We start from the raw sequence: 27,739 nt of genomic DNA on the forward strand, positions 1-27,739 counted from the left end.
ACTAAACAGGAAAGACAACAATTGATGAGCACTATTCAACCTTTGTTAGATGCTAACACGAGTATCCCCATGTCTTTTCATTGTAATTTGCCTGGTGCTATCATTACTCTTGATACTGAGCCCAATGCCTTTGCTTATTGAGAGCATCGCAAAATTGCTATTGCTAATAGAAAGATTATGGAAGACCAAATTCAAACTTGATTGGATGACTGTGTCATTGATCCTGCTCCTTCCAAACTCGCTTCAATAACCCTATTTTTCTTGCTGGAAAAAAGGATGCAAACGGATTATACACTAAGAAAAGAGCAGTTATTGATCCACATCTGCTTAACCAACTTGTGAAGAATGTTGATAGAATGCCCTTACCTCCAATCAATGATCTTCATCAACGTATGGGTTCTGTTGCTGTATTTACCATTTTTGACATACGAACATGCTTCCATCGTTTTCTCATCCAGGGATCTACTAGATCCAAAACCGCATTTGCTCATCCATTTACCAGTAGGCAATATCAATTTCATTATCGTTCTTTTGGCTTTACAAGTGCCGATAACGTTGTACGGCGCGTTTTTTTTTTTCAAATTTGTTCGCAGACCTTCCCTATACTGCACTCTATATTGATGATTTATGTGTCTTCAGCTCCGGTTATATGAGTCAGCGTGTTGAGTATGTTTGCAAAGCACTGAAACGACTTACTGCTGAAGTTTTCGTAATATAAAGGATATCATAGTGAATGCTCCGGTCATTCATATTTCTAACCTTAAGCACCCATTCTCCGTTGCAACAGGTGTCAATGCTTATGATATCGACGGTGTCGTTTATCAAGTCATCGACCAAGTCATTAAATATAACGCCTTTGCTGCAAGATCTCTTTTTCCTACCGAACGTCGTTATCATACAAACAAACGAGAGTTGTTAGCGATTGTATTCATATTTGAGAGATATAATAAATGAATATATAGCCGTCATTTTACCTTGATAACTGATCACAAAGCCTTGATTTATATCAAGGAGCAAGATGTTCCAAATGCTATCATACTTGTTTGGTGTGAAACAATTTTTGAATATTTATTTGATATTGCTCATTGTCCTGGCATTAAGAATATTATCCCAGACGCACTTGGTTGTTTATTCCCAGATGACAATAAACTAGAGAGGTAACAATGTCAACAATGTTGCCGTCTACAATATCCGTGATAAAAGAAAAAGAAAAAAAGAAACCAAATTTGAAAGTAAAATCCAAGTTATGAAACACAAACATATGCAGTCACTTCTGCAACACCATCATCATCATCATCATCAAAACCCTTATTGCATCGCACTTTGCAATATGAAGATTATATCACATCATCTCTTGAGGAAAGAAAAGATATAATATTAAAGGCACACTTATTAGGTCATTATGGAATTAAAGCCATAGAACAAACCAATCATAGTGATAAACTCCGTTAGACTAATTTACGTCAAGATATTCAGGATGTCATATCCAAGTGTCATGAGTGCAAAATGGTTGGCATTGTCAAAACAGGTTATCATCCTCCTATACCTCACTTGTAAATATCTATTCAAATCAACTCTGGGTCACAAATTAGCAACGTCAAACTCGGCTGCCTTTAGAGTATATCATTCTTTGGTTAGGATTGTATTCTCTAGGATTGACATTGCTGTATCAGTATTGCCTACATGTTATAAAGATACCGTAAGTCTAACACAAGTTTATTTAAACAGTTCCATTTAGCATTGTAGGTAAGACTATTTTCTTCTTTCGATATAAAAGCTCAGTATGCCATCATATTTACCAAAGAAAAGAAAAGTCTTAAATTAATAAAATACAAGATAATTATCTATCGTTATATAGCTATTTCTTGTATTATCTTTTTTATGGATTCACTTTTATCTTCGCTCCTGTTGAACGAATGCTGAGAATGATGTCACTTGGCTGTAGATAAATGAACAGTATCTTCCTCATGCATACTATAATTTTGCACTGCAATGACCTTTTAATTCTGTTATTCGCCATTTTCTATTGGTACTTGGTTTCATTCATCTTTGGAGCAAACAATTAATGATGTAGAACTTCTATTGATATCATTTTAAAAGACATGTTTGAAATTTTTTTTACTAAATAATTCAAAAATATCTCTCTTGATCAAACTCACTTATAAAAGACTGACATTTAGAGATAGGGTAAAAAGTATATAAGCCATTTACTACCCAGGTTATTAAAGGGGAATATGCAGTATAAAAATAACAAAGTCTCCTTATACGAGGAGGGATAATAAGTTTTAATTAAAAAGAGGTTATGATTATTGTTAAATGCAATGTATTTTTTTTTATCGTTTCTTTCCAAACTTGATACCAAATATCTTTCTTGAACTGCTGTTGTTAAATGTTGAAGAATGTCTAGAATCATTATCATTAAATGTTTCCTCTTCCTTTTTAGGTGAGGGATAATGGCCTAAATCACGAAAAGAAGGTGGACGAGAGGACAGATTGGATCCTGAGGTATCCGTACCTTGGTAAAATGAAGTCTCATCAGACTTGATCGATAGTGTATTGAGGGAAGGTAACATTTCTCTTTCAACCGTTTCAAAGGCGGATGTAAACGTGAATTTGCGATCACGAATTTGTGCCTCAATCTTGATTTCTGTTTGACCAAAGTACATCTTAATGGTCATGAAGACCGGTTGACCCTTTTGAAGGTCAGAGAATTTAGGCATCTTGATGGGGAATCTAGCTACTTTAAATACTTGTGGATGGGTAGTTAATCGAGGAATAGGTTCATCTCCGTCATAAGCAAACAAATCTAATTAAACTGTTAGTGCTTTTATGTATTAAATCACATTAAACGTACCGGTGTCGGTATCATTTGGATAAGCAATCATAAAGTTCTTAGATACACAATAATCTGCATTAATAGCTTGTCCCTTTTGCACATAAACACTAAATCTCTGTTTACAAAACAATCGATTGCCATCTCCCTTGATACACTGTTCAGGTGGATCATGATGAGGATCAAAGACCATACGGGTTTCCAAGCCATAAGTACGTCTAGAGACACGTTCTGTCACCATACGAGGATTCAAACCAAAATAGACCGCACCACGTACCACGGCTAGCTCACCACGAGGTGGCACACCAATGAATCCTACGCGTGATTGAAATTCGGCAAGAACACGTCGATAAAGGTAAGTGGATTGACCAAAGCCACCTACCAAGAAAATAGCATCCAACTTGGTCTTGGACTGTTGTACTTGTTCTTCAATCAAATCAATAACTTGATTGATAACAGGTTCAAAAACGCGTTGACGTAACTCGTGGCAAGGGATATGAAGGGTACCATCCTCAATACCAGCATCTGGATCATCAGCGCCTTCAATACCTAATGCAGCTGGTAACGCTAAATATTGATCCTCATCACCATCAAATTCAGGCTAAATAAATAAGGAGAGATTAGATTAGGGGTCTCTCTTTATTATCCTCCTTTTTTTTTTTTTTTTTTTACTTTAATTGTGTCAATAAATGTTTCCATCATTGACTCCATAGCTGTATCACTAATCTTGCCGTGATGATAAAATCTGTCTTTTAAATACTCTCTCATTCTCACATCTAAAAATGTTGAACCACACGAATCACCCGAACCTTTTGTGACCTCCTTCAACGCTCTTCTTTCACCCGAATCATCAATCTCAAATACAATCAAATCTACTGTTCCTCCACCAGCATCACAGATCAAAAAACGTTGGCCATGGCCCAAGTTGAATTGATCACACTTCTTTTCACAATAGAGAGCGGCTGCTTCAGGCTCACTAATGAGCATCAATCGACTTGGATGGTCCCACCGATTGATGATATTGGCTCGAATCGCTGCCTCTCTCATGGTGGCCTTGGCCTGATCACTCCACATCGCGGGCACAGTGAGACAGTATCGAAACTTGCTTTGATCATAGTTGTTGGCAAATCCTCTTTGAAGGTCCTTGCAGACGTGAGTATGGAATGCTTCGAGATAGTCGGTGATGGCCTCCAGGGCAGTGAGACCGTTGGGTAATGGCGCTAGATTGAGGTTCTCATCTAATTGAAGTTTGAATCGACTGAGCAGTTGGTCATTATTATTTCTCTTCATAGCTGTCTTTTTGGCTTCTTGGCCCCAGGCAACTAACTTAGTGGAGCCGTTGCGGTAAAGTGAAAGGGTGGGTGTTTTCGGATACACATTTTGTTGCTTTGGCCTATCAAGATGGATCAATAATAAAAAAGGCTATAGTTTTATATATTGTGCTAACCATTTTGTGATATCAATGATTTCATCATTTCCATCTTTTGAAAAAGCATAGCAGCAACCAGAAAAAGTAGTTCCAAAATCTATTAATAATATAAGTACTCTGTATCATTCGTTGCTTGTAAAATACAGACCTATGCCAATAACATAAGAATAATCTGATGGGTCAAAAGGTGGTGTATCCATCGAAATATATATTTTCTTTAAAAATAGAAAAAAATAAAAATAGAAAGAAAAAGAAAAAGAAAAAAAAAAAGGTTTTTGTTTTTTATTCAGGAGCAGTTCAATTTATTGTTAACCAGTCAGTATAAAGAAAGAACCTGTGTTTTATACAAAAAAAAGAACAACATAATAAGGGGAGAGTTAATGATTATACAAAAAAAGATGATTGTATCTAATACACTGTTGTTATGATTCACTTTATATTTCTTTTTTATTGAAGATCGCTATTTATTAAAATGGAAAGAGAAAAAAAATTGAGTTTCAATTCTTTTTCTTTCATGAATAATAATAAAGTAAGGGAATAAATTGTTTATTTATAATCTAATAACACAGTAGCAGACACCTTCTATAGATCCACCAAGAAGATCAAGTAGCCTTTTATCGAAAAGGACCTCAGTTAGCTCTATTACAAAAACATTGAGTAGATTAGGGAAAAGAACCTCCAACATTGAAACAAATAGACAAATTATATTAGATGATGAAGAATTAGAAGAAGAAGAATATTCAGGTCAGCCCACTATACCAAATAAACTTACTTCAGAACACTTTGCACGCTATGAAATTATGACTGAATTGTAATTATGCTTTATTGGCAACAATTGCAGTAACAGCAACTTACACTATTTATTTAGTATCAATTTAAAGAATCAAAACCATTGTCCTTTGGGTGTTTATGTGATGCCATCCACCAATGACCTATATGGTAAGTCATTTTATTAAGAACTTACTGTTATTAACCAGTCAAGTATAGTGTGGCATGGAGTATTATTTGTACATAAAGGATATTATCGATCAGGCGCATTTAGATTTCAATTGAATATACCAAAAGATTATCCCAACAGTCAACCATCCGTTACTTTCTTTAAAGATGTATTTCATCCATTAGTTGATGATCACGGCCATGTTAACATATCACAACAGTTTCCTAAATGGAGACCATATCAAGATTATTTATTTCATGTGCTTCATTATTTAAAGAATATGTTTAAAAAGGTTGTATTGGACGGATTAAATGAAAAATATTGTTTAAATAAGGAATCTTATAGATTGTAATTACTCTATTATATACTTTGCATTAGTTCTAATATCAATCAAATAGGTATCGCACAGATAAACCCATCTTTCATAAATTAGCCCAGCAATGTGCACAGCTCTCTATTACAGAATCATTCTTATTTGAACATGTACCTGATGATAACATGATTCGCTTCTCGCCTCTTAGCGAAGCTAAATTTGGTAGAATAGTTTTAATTTTAATGTTATAAATACTTATTGTTTAATCACTGTAGATGAACTAAAGTCACAAATCTTAAGTACTACCATTGTAAGTCTATAAACATAATTCATACACACTGTATACTCATTATTATTATCATTAGCCTTCTACGCCTACTACTAGTGCTTCTTTAGATGATGACTTGAACTAGTAATTTATTCTATTTGTATTTTATTATAATTAAGAAGATTGTTTGGTTTATATAATTGATATATGCTCGTTTGATTTCCATCACAAGTAAACCGATTTTATCACATTTCTTTTGTTTACAATGAAAAAAATCATACCGAATGGAATTAATTAGCCCTTGCAAATCAAGCGGCTTCTAATTTTATATACTTTACCAACCTTATTTACTTTTTGTAACTTTATTCCTTTACTTCAATTAATTTCCTTCTTGCTTTCATATGCTTATATTCAAATAATCCTCATTCTTTACCTTATGGCATTTAGCAAGTCAAAACTCTTTAACAGTATTCATTGTATCTCTTGTATATTTTTATCAAGTCGCTCTACCAAGTAGAATAGACTGGTTACTTCACAATATTTGGCATTCACTTACATTAAACGAATACATCCCCACTATTCCTTTTGTCCTTAAAAGTTTATATTACAATTCTGCCAAACTACAAACTACCTAGTGACTTATACAAAACATTTAATCATTTTACATTACAAAATCTATTTTTCGATTATTACAAAATTCTATTTCAAACCCTTTTTATCTTGATCAAATACGTAGTTTTATTCAACGCTACCAGACAGCAGAAGCACAATTTTCTTTATTCTTGATCCTATTTGCTACGTGGATTCCCGATCTTTGTTTTGGAATAGACAGTTCTTGTTCAATGTGAAAAAGACATATACTATTGAAACATTTAAAAATATCAGCGTAGTAGCGTTTGATCTTTTTTAAAGAGAATGAACATTAAGATTTATTTAAGCAGAACTCCCGGCTTAGATGATAGAAAGAAGAAAATAACTGGGCCTTGTTACGTCACGAACAATAGAGCTATCCCTTGCAACCTTTTCTTTGCTTCTAGCTAATCCTAAGTCTTACATTTTATCACAAAATGAAAAACTTTGAAGCCGCAGTCACAGCCTTAAATGATTTTTAGTGTCTCTCGTTAAAAAATTCTTTTTTTTTCTTACTTCACAGCAAATCATCATGCCACCTAAAAAGCAACAAACCAAGGCCGAGAAACAAAAGAAGCAAAAGGCTGCCGAAGACAAGACCTTTGGTATGAAGAATAAAAACAAGTCAGCTAAGGTTCAAAGATATATTCAGCAAGTTCAAAGTCAAGCCAAAAGCAATGCAGCCTCCAATGTATAAATAATAGACACAGCTAAAAAAAACGAGATGTCACTAATATTGTGATATGTAGGCTAAAAAGGAACAAGAAGACAAAAAGGCACTTGAAAAGAAGAAGCGTGATGAATTTGCAGAACTCTTTCAACCTGTACAAGTACCCCAAAAGGTTCCCTTTGGAACCGACCCCAAGACAGTCTTGTGTATTTACTTCAAGAATGGACACTGTGAAAAGGGTTCCAAGTGTAAATTCTCTCACGATTTGAATGTGGGACGTAAGGTTGAAAAGAAAGACTTGTATACAGATGATAGAGCTGAAGGTAAGCATACGGTTATAAAGTGTAGTGGTGTACTCATCTTGTGAACTAGATACAATGGATAAGTGGGATCAAAAGAAATTAGAAGAAGTTGTCAACAGCAAGTCTGGAAAACAACCTCCTACAGATATTGTTTGCAAGTACTTCTTGGAAGCCATCGAAACAAATAAGTACGGTTGGTTCTGGGAATGTCCTAATGGTGGTACCACTTGTAAATACAAACACGCTCTTCCTCCTGGATTTGTATTAAAATCAAAGCAATCCAAAGAAGATGACAAGGAAGAAATCTCTCTTGAAGACTTTTTAGAAATCGAGGTAAATATTCATCATGTTGATCGATAAAAGTAAAGGCTAATGGTATGATGCAGCGTCATAAATTGGGACCCAACTTGACACCCGTTACTCTTGAATCCTTCCAACAATGGAAAAAGACTCGAGTGAACAAGAAGGAAGCTGAAGAATCAGCTGCTCGTAAACAAAAGGAAACTCGTATGAAGGCTGGCCGATCACAGGGTATGTCTGGTAGAGATCTATTCGATTTCAACCCTACTCTTGCACAAGCTTATGAAGACGAAGAAGATGCTTTCGATATTGCAGAATTTGATCGCGAAGAAGCAGAAAGAGAGCGTGATCGTTTAGCAAATGAAAAGTTTTTGGAAAAGACAAGTGGATTATCTCTGCAAGAACAAGTAGTAGTAGAATAAAAAATATATACAATGTAATTTAGAACCATCTCTTCAAGTATTGTCTTTTATATTGAGAAAAATGGAAAATAGCAAAAAAAAAAAAAAAAAAAAAAAAAAAAAAAAAAAAAAAAAAAAGGCCCCCATTTCCCAATGAAATTTGCTTATTTTGTTACGCGCGTTCGAACTTTATGGGGAAAATATAAATAGCGAAGACGTTTCATTTTTTTTTCTTTTTCTTTTTGTTTTTTTTTTATTTTACTTTATTACCTAAATATGGCTAAAGTTGCTCCTCCTCCTTCTCTTGACTTCGGCATCACGGCTGAACAAGTAGCCCAAATTACAGAAGAGATTATTGCTACCGAACTTGCTGTCAATGACCAAATTGCTTCCTTAAAACCTGAAGAACAGACCTATGAAAACATTGTTGTTCCTTTAGCCCGCGTTTCAAACGAATTGGCTGGTAAACAAAAGGCGTATTTTTATTGTAAATGCTTATACTTTGTATAGGCAAGACTCAGCTGGTGAGTTCTCTCTCTCAAATTTCTCCTGACGCGGCTATTCGTGAAGCCTCTGTTGCAGCAGAGACCAAGGTTGATCAATTCTATATTGAACAAAGCATGCGTCACGATATTTATACTGTCGTTCAAGGCTATATTGCCAAAACTGACTTGAGCACTTTGGATCATGAAGATGCTCGTTTGCTTGAAAAGATAGAACAATCCTTCCGTCGTAACGGCCTTCATCTTCCTCAAGAAAAGCGAGATGAGTTGAAAGAGCTTCGTAAACGTCTAAGTGAAGTGTGTATCGAGTTTAACAAGAATTGGGCTCGTGAGAGCAGCAGTAAGTCCTAAAAAATATTAGGTTCCTTGTTTATTAATTCAGAAAACACTTTTTTTCTACAGCTATTAAGTTTACAAAAGTAACATTACAATGAACTTTCAAATTTTTTCTAGTTCTAAAATTTTTTTTGGTAGGATGAACTGGAAGGACTCGACAATGACTTTTTAGGTAACTAACAATAGAAAAAAGCGCCAGCGTTCTCCTAATTACATGTATCCTACTAGGTGGACTACAACAGACAGAAGAAGATGGCGTTACTAAGTATATTTTAACAATGAAGTAAGTTTGTCTAGAGAAAACATTTACACATTTTCTTAAATTTATCTTCTTGATAGGTATCCCGGTAAGTCAATTTTCTTCTCATTTTGCATATTGTGAAACTCAACGCGATGTTGTACCTACATGTTTTATATAGACTATTTTCCAGGTTTGTTCTATATTTCCTTTTAAAGAAATACTCTAATGTTTGTTGCATAGTCATCAAGTTGTGTAAAAATGAAAACACGAGAAAGCTTTACACCATTGCCTACAACTCTCGTAACCCAGAAAACGTTGTTTTATTGGAACAAGCCATCAAGCTTCGTAAACAAGCTGCTAAACTGCTGGGATTTAAAAACCATGCTGCCTTTAATCTTGACATCAAGATGGCAAAGACAGTGGAAGCTGTTGATATTGTAAGCACTCTCATTCATTATATTAAGAAGAGAGTTTTTAAATTATATAATGTAGTTTTTGAATGACTTGGTAAAAAAGCTGCAAGCACCTGGTGAAAAAGAAATCGAACGCCTCAAGCAACTCAAGAAGGTAAGTTGGCCCCATTTATTTAAGAAGAGAGTGAGGGCTCACATAGATATTTAGAATGAGAAAAAAGACCGTGGGGAAGAATATGATGGAGAGCTTAATAGCTGGGACACAAGTTATTATGAACGCATGTTACTTGGCACTGAGTATGCTGTAGATCAAGAAGAAATCAAAAAATACTTTAGCTTGGAAAGCACCATTGAAAGTAAGCATCTCATTCTATACGACAAAGCACGTGATATTTATCTTAGTTTAGAAATGTTGGATATTTATGAAAAGGTCTTGGGTCTTCATTTTGTCAAGGTGCCTGCTGAAAAGGCAGTTGTTTGGCACCCAGACGTTCAATTATACGAATGCTGGGATGCAGTTGAAGACAAGGGCTTCTCTGGTTACATGTACCTTGATCTGTTCCCTCGCGATAATAAATGTACAGTTCTCAACCCTCTTTATGCAGAAAAAAAAAACTTATTACCTTTTATATAGACCCTCATGCTGCTTGCTTTCCTATCCAGCCTTCTTATATTGCACAAAATGGTGAACGTATTGCTCCTATTGCTGCCATGGTTGCTAATTTCACTAAACCGTAAAATTAAGGTTTTGATTGATGAGTTATCATTAACTTTTGATGTGTAGTACTGCTGACAAGCCTTCGTTATTGAAACACGATGAAGTTGTTACCTTGTTCCATGAATTAGGACACGTTATGCATCATTTGTGTAGTCGAACGAAGTATGCCAGATTCCATGGTACTTCTGTTGAAGGTGACTTTGTAGAAGCTCCCTCTCAAGTAATCAATCTGTCCTCATAAAATTACGTGTGTGATTAACTTTTTCAATAGATGTTGGAAAACTGGTGTTATGATCCCAAATCGCTTAAATACCTTAGTGCTCATTTTGAAACAGGCGAACCTATTTCAGATGACATTATTCAACGTATTGTAAAGGCCAAGAATGTAGATGCTGCTATACTTAATTTGCGTCAATTATTCTTTGGTATCTATGACATGACACTTCATACATCTGAAGGTAAAAAAAAAGTATGTAAGACAGGTATGCAGATATTAAACATTGTTTAGAGGAAAGTATTGATACAAGCAAGCTTTATAATGATCTTCGTAAAAAGATTACATTAATTAACGCTCCTGAGGTAAAATATTATATATTTTAAAATAGAAAAGGGTGTTTACCGTTTACATGTAGAATACATTTGGGCAAGCCGCATTTGGGTAAGTGAAAAACTAAAGAAAAGAAGGAGGTGATTTTGACTTGTGCTGTATAGCCATTTAATGGGTGGATATGATGCTGGCTACTATGGCTATCTGTGGTCCAAGGTATTTTCAAGTGACATGTACTATAGCAAATTTGAAAAGAACACCCTTTCTCCCGAAACTGGTTACTTGTACCGTAAAGAAATCCTTGAGAAAGGAAGTAGCAGGTAAATATAATATTTTCGATACACTCTAGATTGCATACACTTAACACTTATATAAAAAAGGGACGGCATGGACTCTCTCAAGGCATTCCTTGGCCGTGAGCCTTCATCTGAAGCTTTTATGAGAGAAGACATTGGTGCTTGTTAAGGAAAAAAAAAATAAAATTCAGGGTTCTCCTAAAAAAGAAAAAATTCATTTCCTTTTTCTATCTTCTTTTTTCTTGGCTTCTTTTTTTAAAATCAATGGACGATACCCTCTTACCCATTACTTTTAGACCTATTGTATTATTCTCAATAGGTCTTTGGGGATGGGCACTCGATCTTTGCATCTTGGCCAACTGCAACATTGACTCACACTCTATTTTACAAATTCAACAAGACGAAAAGCATTCTCCTTTATATACTCCCATTTTCTATTTTTCTGGCATCTTGTCCATCATCACTGGAGCATGGCTCTTTATTTATTACTATTCATACACGCCTTCAACTGCCTTGGTACCCTATGTGTTGGCACTTGGACTATTATTTTGGCCAGGTGAATCACTTTATAAAAAAGATCGCATACGTTTTATTAGGTAGGTCTTTTTTCAAAAGAGTATTTATTCATATACAATTAACATGCGTAATAGATTGTTGAAGAGAACATTTCTTTCTGGAATACATGCGCCTGTATTTTTCTCAGATATTATATTAGCGGATATGTTGACAAGTGTATCCAATGTATTTGGTGATTCATTTATGGCGACATGTGTCATGTTGACTGGCCAGCCTTTGTCTTATTTTATGGACAATACGGATAACATTTACTATAAAGATATTATTGTGCCTTTTATAATATGGTTTGTATAGCGTATTACCTATTATTATTTGTTGATCTAACATACACTATTGCAGTTTACCTTACTTGATTCGATTAAAGCAATGTATTGCAGAATATTTAGATTCAAAAGAGCAGCGACACATTTATAACGCATTAAAGTATGCTTCTTCAATACCAGTCATCATCTTCTCAGCCATCCAAAAGAAAGCAAATATTTATATTTTAGAGTCAGGGCAAGTGCCTAATTCGTGGTATTTAAATGAAATACACGTATTTCGATTTTGGTACGTGAAAAGAAGCATACAAATGAAGACATATTGATTGTATAATACATGTAGGGTTATTTTCATATTTATTAATTCAATGTATTCATTTTGGTGGGATATATCAATGGACTGGAATTTGATTACCATCAACACCCAATCACATACAGTCCACATCCGTCGTCAGCTTTATTTTTCACAACCCATTTATTATATACTCGCTGTGTTTATCGATTTCTTACTAAGAATCACTTGGAGCTTTAAACTTTCTTCACATCTCTTGATCCGACAACTGGACGCATCCATCTTTTTATTGGAATTAATGGAGGTCTTTAGAAGATGGGTTTGGGTCATGTTTAGAATGGAAAATGAATGGGTTAAAAAGGTTTATAGTTCATTACCAAGTACGTTGAGATTAGATCGGTTAGATAGAAAGAGCGCATCAGGTTTATTATCTCCTATTGTGGAAGAAGAAGATCTACTGTAAGCTTTTTCTTCTGTTTAGCATAGAATAAAAAAATAAATACAATAATAATGCCTTTATACATTTTTACATTAAAAATAGTGTTTGATACGTATGAACAGGAGAGAGAAATCATTTATAATTATGAAAATGCATACATTTATATAGGCCCATTCTCAACTGAACCCTTTAAAAATTCAAGGGTCCACTGATCGTAGGACAGAAAAAAGGGCATAATTCGTTTAGGACGTCTTTTTAATAGACCTTAACAAAGAAAAATAAATTTAATCTGTAACAATACTAGATGATTTAGTGCTTTACTTTTCTTCTAAAAAAAAGGCCGAGAAAGAAAGAAAAGATATTATATCTTGCAATTGCTTTTTATTTAAAAACTATTTACACTTGTGTGTTCCACCAATAGAAGTACAGCATTCTTCATACTTTTTATAAATAGGGCCACGACCAGGAATATCGCATACATTTCCATCATCCATTTTCCCTTTGACTACATCACAACATCCGTAATCGTACTTAGGTCTAAAGCAACTACAAATCCAATGGTCTTGAGCAGAGACACTCAAGGCAAGCATCATCATCATCATAAATACGACTATAAGCTTCATTTTTGTTTGATAAGCATTTAAATGAGAATTATGGCAAGTATTTATATTTTTTCTTAGAAAACAAATGATGTAAGATTATGTGATAGGAGAGAAAATAAAGTTTTGCATACTAAAAGAGAACTGGTGATCATCGCATACGCTGTTTCACACGATAGAAATATGTATTTAATAAATATTATAGAATACAAAGCTGTTTTTTCCATATTAAGTGCATCTTTCTTTTGCATTTCCCCAGATATAGTTTATCTCTCATACAATACAGTTATTATGCTCTAGTTATTTTTTATATTCTTTTTCTTTTAAGTTGTAAGATAAGATTATTGCAAATCATGCATGTCTATTATTAGAATTGAAAGATCTTAGTTTGGTGCTTGAACCTTTGCTGAGCTTCTAGGTGTAGCATTGGTACTATTATAGGCTGAGCAATTTAGACTTGTTATTATAAATAAACCATGCAAATAATCAAATAAATGAATCGGGAACCACATACAATATTTATGAATACATCGCACTCGCACCATTTTTATTTCAAAAAATAATGAGGCATATAAACACTCTTAGGTTTTATTCTTTACGAAAAGCGAATAAAATAGAATATGCGATAAAAATATTAAACTACACTCTTTTTATTCTTTTTTCATTCTTTTTATATATTTATCTCGAGAGAGAGAATTAAGATGACATATTATTTTTAGATCGTGAGCCTTATTCTGTATTTTCGTAAAGCATATTTCTCAGCAATTAAACCTATTATAGAATATAGCCATATTTAGTTATAAAAAGGGCTTATCAACAAGTACTAAAGAGATGAAGAACGTATTAACGAAGAAGAAAGCATATAAAAACAGCAGGCATTTGTTCATTTTATGAAGATATGTGTTTGTATGGTTTTTAGAAACAGAATTATAAAAATAAAAAAGTACATTGAGCAAACAATCAATGACTATCATATTACATATAAAAATAAATGGTTATTATATAATCTGTTCAGCGCGAATTTTCTTTAGCTTATATCTTGTGTTTACAAAGCGCTTGCTATAAGCTAACAATAGACAATAACTTTAATCAATTGACTTTTACAAAATTATAAAAAGCTAAGCATTATATATAAAATGACAAAAGGTCTATCGAATATAAACCAGGTAGAAGGAAAGCAATGAAGAGCTCGAAATTTTGAAGTTGTTATAATATCAGGACTTGTATTTTGTTAACAGAAAATATTAATAAACAATGATATTTTAATAGAGCCAAAATATGAGATGAATCTATTTAATAATATATGTATTTAAAGAAGGAGGTTTTAGATAGAATATAATATAACAACAAAAATAAATAAATACTGTTAAAGCTCGGTGTCTCTTTATTAAGTCAATACATAACTAAGATTCCATTTTCTCTATATGTAAAAAGTGAGAGTGCCTATAAACATGATACATATAAAGAATTAGAGTAGATAATTATTGTTTCTAATTATTCTTGTAGCCTGTTCCTAGCTTGTACTGTCAATATGTTACTGGGATGGTTTCAGATAACTCTGGATATAGGAATATTGAAGAAGACGATATGAAAAAAATACAAGGACCTTCAGTTCCGTGATTGAATAGCATTGCTGTAATAATATCTCAGTCAGGATAAATATTTCCATGATTAATTGTGTTATCTCGTAAGAATAAAAAAGACTATAAAATTCAACGAGACTGAAAAAAGTTATATCTTTATCTAATATTATAATCTCCGGTATTTATACTATTTTCATGGAGGTTTAATTAAATCCTTTTCAAGATACTTTAATTAATTATAACTGTAGATCTAGTGTCAATAAGTTTTAATGTGAAGATCTGTTCCTGGTTATGCAAGTGGACTGTTTTATAATTATTTCTTCAGTAGATCTGATCTTTCATTTATGTTGCATTGCATCAGGAGTTATATTAAAAGCTTGCATTGAGTTAAAGGAGTGGAATTAGTTATGACCGAATAATAGAGAAAAGACTGTAATAAATCTTTGTAAAGCATTCATTACTCTGATTTCTTATAAATTGAATATGAATCATGTTTGAAGTATGTTGGGATACGACAGCGTGGTTGTAATATAGTTTATTGATGATTTGTTCACAAAAATAAAAATGGAGATTTCAATAGGACCCAAAATTATATATCTGATTTTATTTAATAATATATGTCCAGAGTTTATATACTTTTCACAGTGTAGATATTAATATATGTGCTATGCGGATGGCGAAATGCCCACAGCCTTATGCAGATGGCTAAATGTTATATTCTATTATGCAGATCTTTATATAATTTAATATAAGCACTTGCTCCTCATTCACCAGTCTATTTTGGTAGATATACATACATATTAATAAAACTACATTTCCATATACTCACACTATCAATCGTTAATAATGCTTGATTGCTATACAGTGATTATCTTTGGAGCACAACATTGGGATACGACAAGTCTTTTTTAATTCTTACGAGATAACACAGTATGAATACAACAAATAGTTTTTTTTAAAGCTATAATCCAGTTACATGTGTAATTCTTATACTTATGCTACATTTTTCAGTACAAAATATATGCTTTTGAATGACTTATTAAGCTTTGAAAAGTAGTGGCCTTAAAATACTAATAATTTTCGGTATTAGTTGCAGTGGGCCAAAAATTTTCATATTTGCTTGTATTGATTTTTTATGTTAAAATTTCGCATCAGCCGTGATAGTATAGTGGCAGTACGTAGCGTTGTGGCCGCTTCGACGCAGGTTCGATTCCTGCTCACGGCATGTTTTTTCATGTGCGGTGAAAAATTTGTTTTGTTGGATATTGTCACACTTTTCATTCTACTTTTGGTGTAGCACAAATGATGAAATTTTAGATCAAGAGAACAATGCTGATCACAAGAATAATTTTGATGTCCAGCGACATTGATGTCGTTCGACATAGATGTCAAACAACACAAACAATAAGCCACGCCAATTTTTATATAAATAAGATGAATATTTTTAAACAAAATAACATTATCCAATCCAATCCAATCCAATCCAATAAATTCAATAAATCCAATAAATTCAATAAATCAAATCCTCTTGCGCTTAAAAAGCAATCTTTTCTTATTGGATCACAATAACCTTTTCTTTTCTTTTTATTTTTACTTATTCTTTCTGATCTGATACCCGAGTTATCACAAATCAAGAAAGATCCCTTTTATTTTTATCGTTTATCAAACAATCTTATTCTTAACCTTATTGATCTAAAAAGATCTGGTGGTCACTACTCAAAGACAATTTACTCTAAAGAACTGTTAAACGTTCAATCAAGTTACCTAAACTCAAGTCATTCAAGACTTCAAACCTCAATTTAAACAAATCTACATCACTTTAACACAAGCCAAGTCCCAAGTACTAACAAGTTATACTATATTATACTTCTTTTGGATATTCAAAACAAGCTCTCAACCGCAGCATATAAAATAATATAAATATTCCTCTATTTTGATTAAATAAAAAGGACAATCTTTAACTACTGTAACGAGAATGATGAAGACATCTATAAAATTTTGGACGGTACAACTGACTTTGAAATCGACTTCAGTAATTTAACTGAAATACACAACATCGACTCAAGTAAAAATATCGACTCAAGTAAAAATGTTGACTCAAGTAAAAATATCAACCTTATTTCTTTTTCTTTTCCCTCTATTATTTTTATATAAATATCCCTATATCTTTTATTTCAATTTACTTCAGTTCACTTATATTCACTTCTATTCAATAAATAGTCTCTTAAAAGACAAATCTATCTATCTTATTTTATTACAAACAAGTCGAATTCCCTTGAAGCAAGCTATCTTCATTGTATTCATTTTATATTTTTATTACATTTCTTTACATTTTACTTTACAAATCAAGTTTGATCCACTTAACAAGATCTGGTGGTCACTATACACAAGCGAACTTATAACTCGAATTATCTACTCTATTTGGAACTTACTTTATCCAATACTTTATTCAATTACTAAAACTTTATCTCAACAACTTATATCAAATCTATCGAAACCCGAAAGCCTAACGAACCTTACACTACTTAATAATTTATCTGTACCTTTGTTAATTGCTACAAAAAGACTATTCGTAATCAACCACGACAATATCATGGCTGATCACGATTAAATTTCTTTTAAGACGATTAACAAAGTTGTAATGTTGTGACGAAATCATAGATCCTTTTAGTCAAACTGTTGTAACACACGAAACACGAAAAAGGAAAACCCTATGGTTATAGGAGAGATGCTATCTCAATAGCAAACGATGCTATGCTAATAGCAAAGGAATTCAAAGACAACAAAAAAAAGAAGAAAACAAAAGAAAAACCAAAAACAGCATAAAAGTATGGAAATCAAAAAACATATAAATATCAGTATCTTTTTATAAATATTTCGATTATTATTATCTTATCCTATTATCTTACCTATTATTTTACATTACCTTACTTTATCACAATAAATATCCTTTGAATCCAAATATCTCTTTATTTTATTTGTATAAATAGGAAGAACCAATAATCCCTTGAAACTTATATTTCATTGTAAATCCCTTTTATTTTATCTTTACTTTACCTTTATTCTCTTTATTCAATTCAAGTCTGATCAACTTAATAAGATCTGGTGGTCACTTACACTCAAACATACATCTATTCAATTTTACTTCTTTGGATACAAATTATATCCAACACCCTATTCAAAACACGATATATTATATTAACAACTTACTTCAATCCTATCTAAACCCTGAAATATAAAGATTTCACACTGTACTGTAACGAAAATGACAATAAGGATGCACAGAGATTAGCCGAGTCAAGTCAGAAAGATAAAAAAAATTAAAAAGATAAAAAATGTTGAAAGGATAAAAAAAGTTGAAAATATAAAAATGGTCAAAAAAAATAAGAAAAACTAAAAAGAAAAAAAAATATTATTCATATATATATATCCCATCTTTTTGTGAAGAAATCGTCTTTCAGTTTAAATCAATCATATATTTTTACTCAATAATTAACAAACTTTAACAAGAAAGTCCCAGTTCACTTAAACTTTTTATTCTACCTTAACTTTTATCAAGAAACATCGCACTGATCTTACACATAAGATCTGGTGGTCACTACTTATCAAGCATCTGTTTAAACTCCATATAAAACGACAACTTACAAGGCAATCACAACCTTAAAATCAAGCTCTACAAGCAAGCTTAGCTCAAATTAACTCACTTACTACAAGATAACCTTTAAAATAGCAATATTAGTACCAATGATGATTGCGTTTTGTGAAACCTTATTGTGGATCTATTCAATTTTTTGAACTTTATTCAATATTTGGACCTTATTTCAAAAATCAAACTTTATTTCAAAAGTCGAACCTTACTTCAAAAATCAAATCTTATTTTCCTTTGTCTATAAAATAGACAAGTTTTATTTCTATTTTACTTTACCTCTCTTGTCTTCTCTTATATTTTACTTATCTTAAACAATTTAAATACGTTTTATCAATCAATCAAGTATCTTTATCTCTGAATCTTTTGGTATAACACTCTTAAAACACAAGCAAGACAAGTCCCTTGAAGCAAATTATCATTTATTGTAAACACTTTAAAACCTGTTATCAAATTACTTTATTACAAACAAGTCTGATCAACTTAACAAGATTTGATAGTAACTATTGGCAACGAATCTACCTTTAAACCTCTCATCAAATCTTCTTATCAACTCTATTATCAATCTAAAAACCTATTCAAATTCCAAGCCATTTAGCATTAAATGACAATATTTACTTAATTTAAATCTATTTTATCAGCAAATCAAGTATCTTTATCCCCGAGTCTTTTGGTAAAACAACGTAACGCACAAGAACAAAATAGCAGAATTTAAATCGTTGCAGTTTATAACAAACGCCTTACAGTTTACAACGATCACCCCATACTATACAACAACTGCCTCTTATAACAACCATCCAAAATATCAAAAACAGAATAAAATCATAAAATCCAAAAACATATAAATAACCCCAAATAATAATCCCAAAAAGATTTACTTTCTTCTTTACTTTTTATCAAATAAATATTCTTTTAAAGAGGCAAACTATCTCTTATTTAAAGTCAAGAACAAAAAGTCTTTTGGAGCATATCATCTATTGTAATCTCCTTTTATATATATATATATTAACTTTAATGTATTGAAAACAGGTTGATCTGCTTCATAAGATCCGGTGGTTGCTTATCACAAGTGAGCTTTTATAGGAACTGCTACTCTTTACAGAGTCAAAATCCATTCAAACTTTTGATCTCATAGCAAGCATCGGCTAAACTAAATGCATTCAACAACATAGAAACCTTGCAAATTTCCATCTTACAGTGGTCTAATCATAACGAAGCCTGTGATCATGTCAACTTAAAAACATAGTGGTATGTTTTTGATCTAGGAAATCCAAGCAAAAGAAAGAGTTGCATCAAATTCATTGATCTATTATTTTTACAGTATTATCTACCTTTATTAAAAAACATTTTCAAAAAAGACTTTACTTTTTGGTCAACTTCTTTACTAAGTTTTAGCTGTCAGTTATTGTCTCTTGAAGGACGACTGTCTAGACATTTTCTGCCTGCCTTCTTTTAAGATTTTTTTTATTCTTTGAGCTGATTACCTTACAACCTGTTGATCACTTACTGTCGTCGTAGTATCTCATATTTTAACAACTTAAAATTAATTTAAAAAGACAACAGCTTCACAAACGCAAAGGCATTGTAGCACGATGCGACAGACTTTAGCTGTTGTTGAATTTTCTTAACTGATCACACACCTGAAAAATTCAAATGAAAATGTACAAACGCAGATAAATCTAGAACATTTGTTATAGAACAATTGAAAAAGTGTCATCAAGTTGGTAAAAGCTAATGATTTAAAAAAGCTATAGTGTGCTTCTTTACAGACAAAACCATCGTTATTAAATTCATTAAAGTAAGCATGCCCAATAAACAGTAATCATCTGTTGTTTATCATTCGTTCAATAGATAATAATAGATCAAGTACTCGGGTTAGCATTGAATATAAATGGACGTATTTCACATGGATATCATTCCTCTCAAGGAAAGCGGAGCAAATCTCCAAGAACAAGCCAAGAACAGTAAGATCGATGACAAGCAGCGAATTGATTTTCATAATCAATTCAGCCATCCCCTTTCAATCCAACTTGTCAATCCTTAGCTTACTCTCACAGCGACTCATTCACTTTGCCAATGGATAAACAGTAGGATTTGTAATGGTTTCCTTTTTTTAAATGAAAAAGTATCCTTTTGGTTTTGTATTCCTGGTTCCTTTATTGCTTTGCAATGTCCCACACAAACGATCAAAGTAAGAAATCTATAAAGAGACAGCTTATCTTACTTCAAAACTTCATACGGTTACTTTGCTTTTGTTACTCTCTGTTCATTTTATCTTTGTTTTACAAGATAGATATCAGAACGGATAGGATTCAAAGCCATCATCTTTTAATTTACACAACAAGAATACGAATCCTCTTGTAGCCATCCTATTTTTTTTATCATGATCCCTTTTGTTGACTGTATTTTATTTCTCTTGCTACTCTCCAGTTTGATTGGCTTTACAACGTCTGGCAATCACCTAGGACAACCGAGTTCGATCACTACGTTTAAAATCAGACATCCTCCAAAGCATCGGTTGTTGTCACAGTGAGACCTGTCACCCAGACTTGACCCTGTCGCTCCAAAGGAGGCTTGTCTCGGCCAGATCCATGTGGGTCGGGTGAATTGCTTTAATATGCCCATGACACAACGTTCCGTTTGTCACCTTGCAGTTTGTCTACCTTTTTTTTTTTTTGCTTTCTGCCAATGGATCTGTCTTTTGATGAAAAAGGCATCCTCTCTTCATTCCAGTGGGCCCTCCACTAGCTCAACCTAAAGATATCTTTTATAAACCTGAAGCCAAGTTGTATTCACTGTATCTCCTTTTGCATCATTTTATATAGTGTATAAGCAAAAAAAAAAAAAAAAAAAAAAAAAAAGAGCACAAGGCTATGAACTCTGTCTATGGTGTTAAGAACATAATATATATTCGTAGTGACTCAATCAAGTGATCGCAGTGTTGATTAATGTATTGTGTTGGGATTAACAAAATACGTTTCAATTTAAACCCGTGTATTAAAAAGAAGAGGTTGATTTTATGTTTATCACTTGGAGTCTCTATTGACCTTTTTGATCATTCTTTTTAACTATTCATCATCCAAGTCACTCAAACTAATGATCCCCACTGCATACTGTTTTACTCATATCAACCTACGTTTGTTTTTATCGGGCCTGGCTGATCTAATGAGATCTAGGGATCCTTTATCCTAGGTGAACGTATCCTGTAGATTATCTTGTATTCATTCTTTTATCTCTAGGCTCTATAAAACTGTACAACACAAGGCCCAATATCAGGAATTTAAACAGTGTCACTGCGATACAATTTCAAAAGAAGAAATACACATGTGTTGATTCTCCTTGTTCACTTGAATCACTACATTCAATTCATAGGGTTCATTCTATAAAGCCAATGCACAAAAGGATTTATTGATACAATCAGGATCTTGATGAAAAAAAAAAAAAGTATACGAAAAGTATAAAAAGTCATAAAAGAGTGATCCTCTGTCTATTTATTCAAAGTCTATCATTCAATAACGAAAGCATAATTCATAAAGCTAGGCTAGAAATGATTGTGCATAGTTGCTCTTTCCTTTGGGCATAGTTAAACATAAAAGAATGCGATTGATCAATTGGTTGTGCGTGCAATAGTAAATGAGAAACTTTCGGTGAATAAGATCATCTCTACTGTATCCACATAAATCAGGTCTTTAAACATACTACTTTGAATCCAGCCGGCTGCATGCCTTGACCATAACGTCTCTATTTGCTGCCCTGTGGCTTCATCCAAAGCCACCCAGCTTGATCCATTGGCATAAACCCACTGAACGGACGATTGGTTCATGTTGCAATTTTGATGCATGAAAGAAAAGAAGTAAAGCTGAATTCGGTTGGATGCCATGCGTGTTCTATATAAATGGATTATGTCACTTTATATCTTGATATGGGACGAGAAGAACGCGGATGATTTGACAAAGAGCACAGTCGATCCGCCCTCTGTGTCGGCGCCCCCTCCTTTCTTTTAGCCGATGACAAATGTTGATCTGGAATGATCGGTGACTATTTTTTTTTATCAAGGAATGATGTCGTTGCTGAGCCATGTTATGTCATTTTCAAAAAAAAAAAAGAAAGCTTACCTTTTTACTGTCGAGTTTTTAAGAAACAAATAGAAAGAGAGAAGGGTTCTTTACTGAGAATACATCGGCTTTCCTTTTGCTGCTTGGCTAAAGAGGTCTACATCCAATGGTTGACAAATGATTATTAATAGTCATCCATTTTAAACTCCTTTTATGTGCGCACTGCAATCACACAAGATGTCGTCTTTTTAAGGAACAATACGCAAAGAGAGAGAGGGAGAGAGATCTCCCTCCCCCCCCCCCCTCTTGATCGTTTCCGAATGAAATCATCATCCATTCTCGAATCCTCTTTTTTTATGATTCATAATACCATCTCTCTCAGTATTTCACTTTTCTTTCATCACGAAACCTTTTTTGCAATGACCTACTTTTTTAAAAAGGAAGGAAGGTCATGCTTGGTATACTTTGTTGTATGCTCGGTTTGTATCACAAAAGAAGAGACATTGTCAAAAAAAAAACAATCGTGTTTTTATCAAATATGGCAATGTATGATTCTATTCTCTTGACTCGAACAAGGGTGTGCATAGTAAAAAAAAAGTGTGTGGATTCTTTTTGATGTGAGCTGCGGATTCGATTGGTGTGAATAGAAAACAAGGCTTACAGAAAGTAACAGAGGTGAGATGTGTTCTTTAAAAGAAGGACAGAGTGTTTTAACGAGAAATTATTTATTAGTGATAAAGGGTAAAGTGACATATAAAACAGGAAAGGGTATCAAAAAGAGAGAGGATGTAAAAATAATATACAAAAAGAGGAGCTTATTTCAAATGTAATGAAATACTTTGGGTGGATCTGTTGTAAATTTTACAGAATGATTTGATTTGCTTTTGCGTGGAATCACTTCTTCTTCATGAATCGCAGCTGGACAACTATAGCGTACTTTATTGAATTTCAATGCTTCTTTTTCTTGTTCTTTGATGATTTCTTGTACAAGTAAGAAGCTATCATTTCTACGATGTCTACTTTTATAACTTAAAGGTGAAGGTGGTGGTGAAGGAAGTGTAGACATTTGAAAAAAAAGAAAAAAAAGAAATAATAAAAAATAGTCTTATAAAACAAGTAAAGAGAGTGGAGCTTGAAAAAGATTTTTTACAAATGAACCCGACGATCTTTTTTTTTTTTTTTTTTTTTTTTTTTGGAATGTCGATCATTTAATTAGCAAACAAGTCTTTCTTGTTTTGCTAAACAGTAAACAAAAAAGATCAAATAAAGATGTCACTTGAGATGGATGACATCCATTTTGATATCCAACTGTCTTTCTCTCTTTCTTTATAAAAGTAAACTGATTTTTTATTTCGTTTATTTTCTTGTTTATTATCCCGCCAAGTTTCACAAGATTTTCTTGTTTTTTTTTTTTTTTTCGGCTTCTCAACTTGAAACAACTTTATTCATGAAGAACGAACCCAAATAGGGTAAAGTGACTAGAAAGACTCGTGCATGAAAACAAGAGTAAAAAGAAGAGAGAAAAGTCAAGAAAAAGACAATATAAAATGAATTTCATCTAATTTTATATTTCATTAATAAAGGTATTATTATCGGGGTACACATGATAATAATAAATCCGGGGGAGAAAAGAAAGAGTGAGAGAGGGGGTAGTTTATCAAAAAAAAGAGATTATCCTCAAAACTTCTCCTTTTCTCTGTTTGTAATAAGCCTAAGAAATGAAATCCCTTTTTTTTTTTAAAAAAAAAGCTTATTCTGTTTTAAAATACAGATTTTAAAGTGGACAATGATTAAAGTGACATGCATCGAAAGAGAGTTTTATAAATCAAGCCAAGATTCACCTTTTAAGGCAAGCCCCATATCGGATTCAAAACGAAGAGGTTGTGAACAAAAGAAAGGGGATCAGCACGAAAAAAAAAAAAGAAGACGGGTTTGCATGATTATTTCCCAAAACAAAAAAGGTTGGATGAGTGTGGGAAAAAGAGGAGGAAACAGTTCTTTATCAGCCGATGTGTACACTCTGCTTGATGAAAGCAGATCGTTGACATCCTGTTCCTTTTTCATCGAAAAACAAGGATCAAGGGACAGGTTGGATGGCATCCGTCATGAATCACAGTCACCAGGCAACGAAGAGAAAGGGGGGGTCATCATGTGGTCTTGACATGATCGATCTTTCGAAATCAGGATGTTTGATCCCTCACTCTCCCTTTCTATCCGCTTCCGTGCCTTTCTTCACCACCTCGTTCTCCTTATGTTCTCACTCGATCCCCAATCGATGTCTCTACAGTCCTCTTTAGAACAAACGGTGAGGTGGACCCAGGGTCGACTGCAACGATTGGACGTTTTGCCAATGCTTCTTCAACAAGGAAAACAGCAGGAGGTTGGCCCACCGATCGATCTTTCGTCAGGTCGAGGTGACCGACAGCGACACCCAGACAGAGCATCCTTTTTCAATTGAAACTGGATGGTGTAGCTAGGATGATGAAGAGGTGAACTCCGAAACACCTTACAAGCTTTAATTGTTGACGTTTTGTAAATCACTTTACAATTGACAAATGTTTAACCATTGGATATCTTTTTAGCCACTTTAATATTTTTAACCTTTGCGAATATCTTTACTTTTTTTTTTGTAAAAATTGAACTTTCTATTTTTTGCTTTTAAAAAGCCTAGCTTTTTATTCTCCTTTTTGAAAGACTTCACTTGACTTACCTTCACCTGACTTTTTAAATACATTTTATCAATCAATCAAGTATCTTTATCTCTGAGTCTTTTGGTATAACACTCTTAAAACACCAGCAAGACAAGTCCCTTGAAGCCAATTATCTTTATTGTAAACACTTTCAAACCTCTTATCAAGTTACTATAAACAAGTCTGATCCACTTTACAAGATCTGGTGGTCACTACTAGCAACGAATCTACCTTTAAACCTCTCATCAAATCTTCTTATCAACTCTATTATCAATCTAAAAGCCTATTCAAATCTCAAGCCATGAAAACAATAAACATTGCAATGGTAGCACGGGTCTTGTCAGTCAAGGCATTGTTGTCAGAGACAGGGACCGACCTTGTTCGACCGGGACCCAAAAGACGAGAGGAAATTGGCTTCAGAGGCAAGGAAAGCATCGTACTTTTGGCAAGTGTCTTGTTACGCTTTCTTCATCCATCGATTGGAATTCCATACGCTTGGCTTGATCACAGCAGAAGACATCTCCCCAGCATACAGTCCGTCTCGGGGAATGTGAGGAAGCTGGATGGTACTCGAGAAACGCTTGTCAGGTGGAGGATCGTAGTTTTTTTTTTTTTTTTTTTTTTTTTTCAAACCGATGTGAAGTTCAACCGTCACTTTCGTTGCTTTTCTTTGCATGGCGTTCACACGCTCTCGGACGGCACTGACTTTGCGTCGTCTACCTCTGTCAGATCGGTCTTTCTTACCTCATGATCAAGGGAAAGGTCGGATTCGGGTCTCTCTCTCTCTGTACAGCAGACGAGGATGGGATTTCAATTTTGGGTTTCGTTGGCAACACATCGCATCTGGAGACACGATCCAATCCATGACGGTTGTGACTAGAAACATGCAGCCTACTTGCCATCTCTATTTCATCCATCCTTCTTGTTGTCATGATGAGCATCACCTGGGGGGGGGTCCTTGTCAAGTAGGTACAAGCGCTCCCTCTTGGCTACGCCTGCCTCTGCTAGGATTCAATGCATCCCAGCCTGTCTTGTTCCACTATCTAGCCTGCTATGGCCAGAGACAGACGAAAAGAATGTCGAGCGTCTTATCACTCAGTGGGGGGGTGTCTCTCTCTCTCCTTGGATCGCATCTTTGTTTGATAAACAAGCACACCTGTAGCCATCGTCTTTTCGAACGCAAACCATAAGTGGCTTTCATTTTTGGATGCATTCGTGTGTGACCTCAGATCTGTCAACATTGTTCATGAAATCCAATCGGCTCTGGGTCACTTTTGGATTCATCTTTTGGATCCTGTCGAGCCAATGCGGTGCTTGCTTTGATCATGTATCGAGTGGTCAATGTGCAAATCATGGACTGTCTGGTGTGCTTTTTCTTTTGACGAGTGAAAAAGTGGGATGTGTTGTTGAGTATGTCCACTGCTCTTGGTGAAAGTGGTATCATCACTCGTTTGAGATAACGCACGATCAAGAAGGACATGGGGTCCAAGTAAAGAAACGATAGGCTCTGTTGGGTACTTGCCAACAAGAGCGAGAGGCTCAAGAAGCGTCTTGATGATCATGCGCCTATTTCTGTTTGTTTGGCGAGAATCCATCGCATGCGTCCTGTACCCCCTCGTCCGTCAATCGAATCGAATAGCCCTCATCTCAAGTCTCGATCAAATCTGATACGAAAAAGATTGTTTTATTGTATACTTTAAATCTAAAAATAATAATTCTATTGATCCTTCTTTGTCTCTGCTGGTAAATCATCCCCCGTCTTATTATGTCCTAATCGAGCAACGGCACCATGAGCCAATTTTTCCTCGATCGGCTTAAACACCTTATCGACCACATGTTCAATAGGCTCATCAAACAAGAAGGGCAAGAAGGGTATGACACCCAGACCGAGCATGGTAGGACCCCAGGCCTTTACTTTCACGTTCTTTACATTCTTGAATCCAATCGCACTGTACTTGACGACCGAATGAATAGTCAACATGGGAAAGGCCATACTTGCCAAGGATTGAAACACACCTCGCTTGACACATGTGGCTGCAATCACCGATTGGTCCTGTTGGCATGATTAAAAAAAAGAAATGAACATTTTCTTTGTTTTTTTTTTTACCTGTCCAGCATGATATGCTTTATAACCTTCATAACCCACATCCAAACCTAAATAAGCCCAACTGATACCATAAGCAGCCGTGACAATGGCCGGATGCACAATCGGTCTGAATGCCTCTCCCACGTCCGAGGTATAAGCCAAATAACGTGTGGAGGCAGCAAGGGCTGTACGAAGTCGACCTGCATAACCCAGATAACGAAGATCGCTTTCCAAACTGTCTACTTCTCCCTTCACAACTTGTTCTCTCAGTGGTTCTTTGGACATGCGAAAGAAAGTGAATGGAATTTCCATGATGTCACCGTGCTGCGTAAAGTGACTGTGCTTTTTCTTTTTTTAGATCTTGGGTCGGGATGAA

The 27,739-nt window shown here is 34.1% G+C and overlaps 9 protein-coding genes and 1 non-coding gene across 10 annotated transcripts in view; 6 read left to right on the top strand and 4 right to left on the bottom strand.

Annotated features, from left to right (window-relative positions):
* RO3G_08912 (uncharacterized protein) overlaps window positions 1-141 on the top strand; it is a gene marked incomplete at both ends in the record, with an annotated part of 1,001 nt that extends 860 nt beyond the window's left edge. Inside the window, one exon of the mRNA XM_067663497.1 lies at window positions 1-141. This exon is cut by the window's left edge and continues 290 nt beyond it. Within this exon, the coding sequence (XP_067519598.1) occupies window positions 1-141 (141 nt within the window).
* A 2,192-nt stretch (window positions 142-2,333) lies between these two features.
* RO3G_08913 (uncharacterized protein) lies at window positions 2,334-4,462 on the bottom strand (the record flags this gene model as incomplete). Its single annotated transcript, XM_067663498.1, has 5 exons — window positions 2,334-2,806; window positions 2,855-3,434; window positions 3,506-4,226; window positions 4,281-4,359; window positions 4,411-4,462. 5 exons carry the CDS (start codon window positions 4,460-4,462, stop codon window positions 2,334-2,336), a joined length of 1,905 nt encoding a protein of 634 aa, XP_067519599.1.
* Window positions 4,463-5,062: 600 nt separating this feature from the next.
* RO3G_08914 (uncharacterized protein) lies at window positions 5,063-5,897 on the top strand (the record flags this gene model as incomplete). Its single annotated transcript, XM_067663499.1, has 5 exons — window positions 5,063-5,073; window positions 5,131-5,201; window positions 5,280-5,547; window positions 5,598-5,734; window positions 5,878-5,897. The coding sequence occupies 5 exons, from the start codon at window positions 5,063-5,065 to the stop codon at window positions 5,895-5,897; spliced, it is 507 nt and encodes a 168-aa protein (XP_067519600.1).
* Window positions 5,898-6,942: 1,045 nt separating this feature from the next.
* Window positions 6,943-8,104, top strand: RO3G_08915 (uncharacterized protein; the record flags this gene model as incomplete). Its single annotated transcript, XM_067663500.1, has 4 exons — window positions 6,943-7,101; window positions 7,160-7,403; window positions 7,453-7,715; window positions 7,751-8,104. 4 exons carry the CDS (start codon window positions 6,943-6,945, stop codon window positions 8,102-8,104), a joined length of 1,020 nt encoding a protein of 339 aa, XP_067519601.1.
* Window positions 8,105-8,359: 255 nt separating this feature from the next.
* Window positions 8,360-11,306, top strand: RO3G_08916 (uncharacterized protein; the record flags this gene model as incomplete). Its single annotated transcript, XM_067663501.1, has 18 exons — window positions 8,360-8,546; window positions 8,594-8,926; window positions 8,989-9,005; window positions 9,061-9,094; window positions 9,151-9,205; window positions 9,262-9,269; window positions 9,342-9,353; window positions 9,404-9,600; window positions 9,656-9,730; window positions 9,785-9,932; window positions 9,984-10,154; window positions 10,211-10,310; window positions 10,361-10,514; window positions 10,566-10,752; window positions 10,803-10,873; window positions 10,927-10,952; window positions 11,006-11,161; window positions 11,222-11,306. The coding sequence occupies 18 exons, from the start codon at window positions 8,360-8,362 to the stop codon at window positions 11,304-11,306; spliced, it is 2,016 nt and encodes a 671-aa protein (XP_067519602.1).
* Window positions 11,307-12,368: 1,062 nt separating this feature from the next.
* On the top strand, window positions 12,369-12,888 carry RO3G_08917 (uncharacterized protein; the record flags this gene model as incomplete). The annotated part of the gene is made up of 2 exons (XM_067663502.1): window positions 12,369-12,724; window positions 12,873-12,888. The coding sequence occupies 2 exons, from the start codon at window positions 12,369-12,371 to the stop codon at window positions 12,886-12,888; spliced, it is 372 nt and encodes a 123-aa protein (XP_067519603.1).
* Window positions 12,889-13,096: 208 nt separating this feature from the next.
* RO3G_08918 (uncharacterized protein) lies at window positions 13,097-13,327 on the bottom strand (the record flags this gene model as incomplete). Its single annotated transcript, XM_067663503.1, has 1 exon — window positions 13,097-13,327. One exon carries the CDS (start codon window positions 13,325-13,327, stop codon window positions 13,097-13,099), a length of 231 nt encoding a protein of 76 aa, XP_067519604.1.
* Window positions 13,328-16,040: 2,713 nt separating this feature from the next.
* On the top strand, window positions 16,041-16,111 carry RO3G_19095. Its single transcript has one exon. It is a non-coding gene; the product is annotated as a tRNA-His (tRNA).
* Window positions 16,112-23,407: 7,296 nt separating this feature from the next.
* RO3G_08919 (uncharacterized protein) lies at window positions 23,408-23,653 on the bottom strand (the record flags this gene model as incomplete). The annotated part of the gene is made up of 2 exons (XM_067663504.1): window positions 23,408-23,568; window positions 23,608-23,653. 2 exons carry the CDS (start codon window positions 23,651-23,653, stop codon window positions 23,408-23,410), a joined length of 207 nt encoding a protein of 68 aa, XP_067519605.1.
* Window positions 23,654-26,994: 3,341 nt separating this feature from the next.
* Window positions 26,995-27,675, bottom strand: RO3G_08920 (uncharacterized protein; the record flags this gene model as incomplete). Its single annotated transcript, XM_067663505.1, has 2 exons — window positions 26,995-27,330; window positions 27,385-27,675. 2 exons carry the CDS (start codon window positions 27,673-27,675, stop codon window positions 26,995-26,997), a joined length of 627 nt encoding a protein of 208 aa, XP_067519606.1.
* Between the last annotated feature and the right edge of the window lie 64 nt (window positions 27,676-27,739).

This window comes from Rhizopus delemar, genomic scaffold (assembly GCF_000149305.1).
Source record: "Rhizopus delemar RA 99-880 supercont3.6 genomic scaffold, whole genome shotgun sequence".
NCBI lineage: Eukaryota > Fungi > Mucoromycota > Mucoromycetes > Mucorales > Rhizopodaceae > Rhizopus > Rhizopus delemar.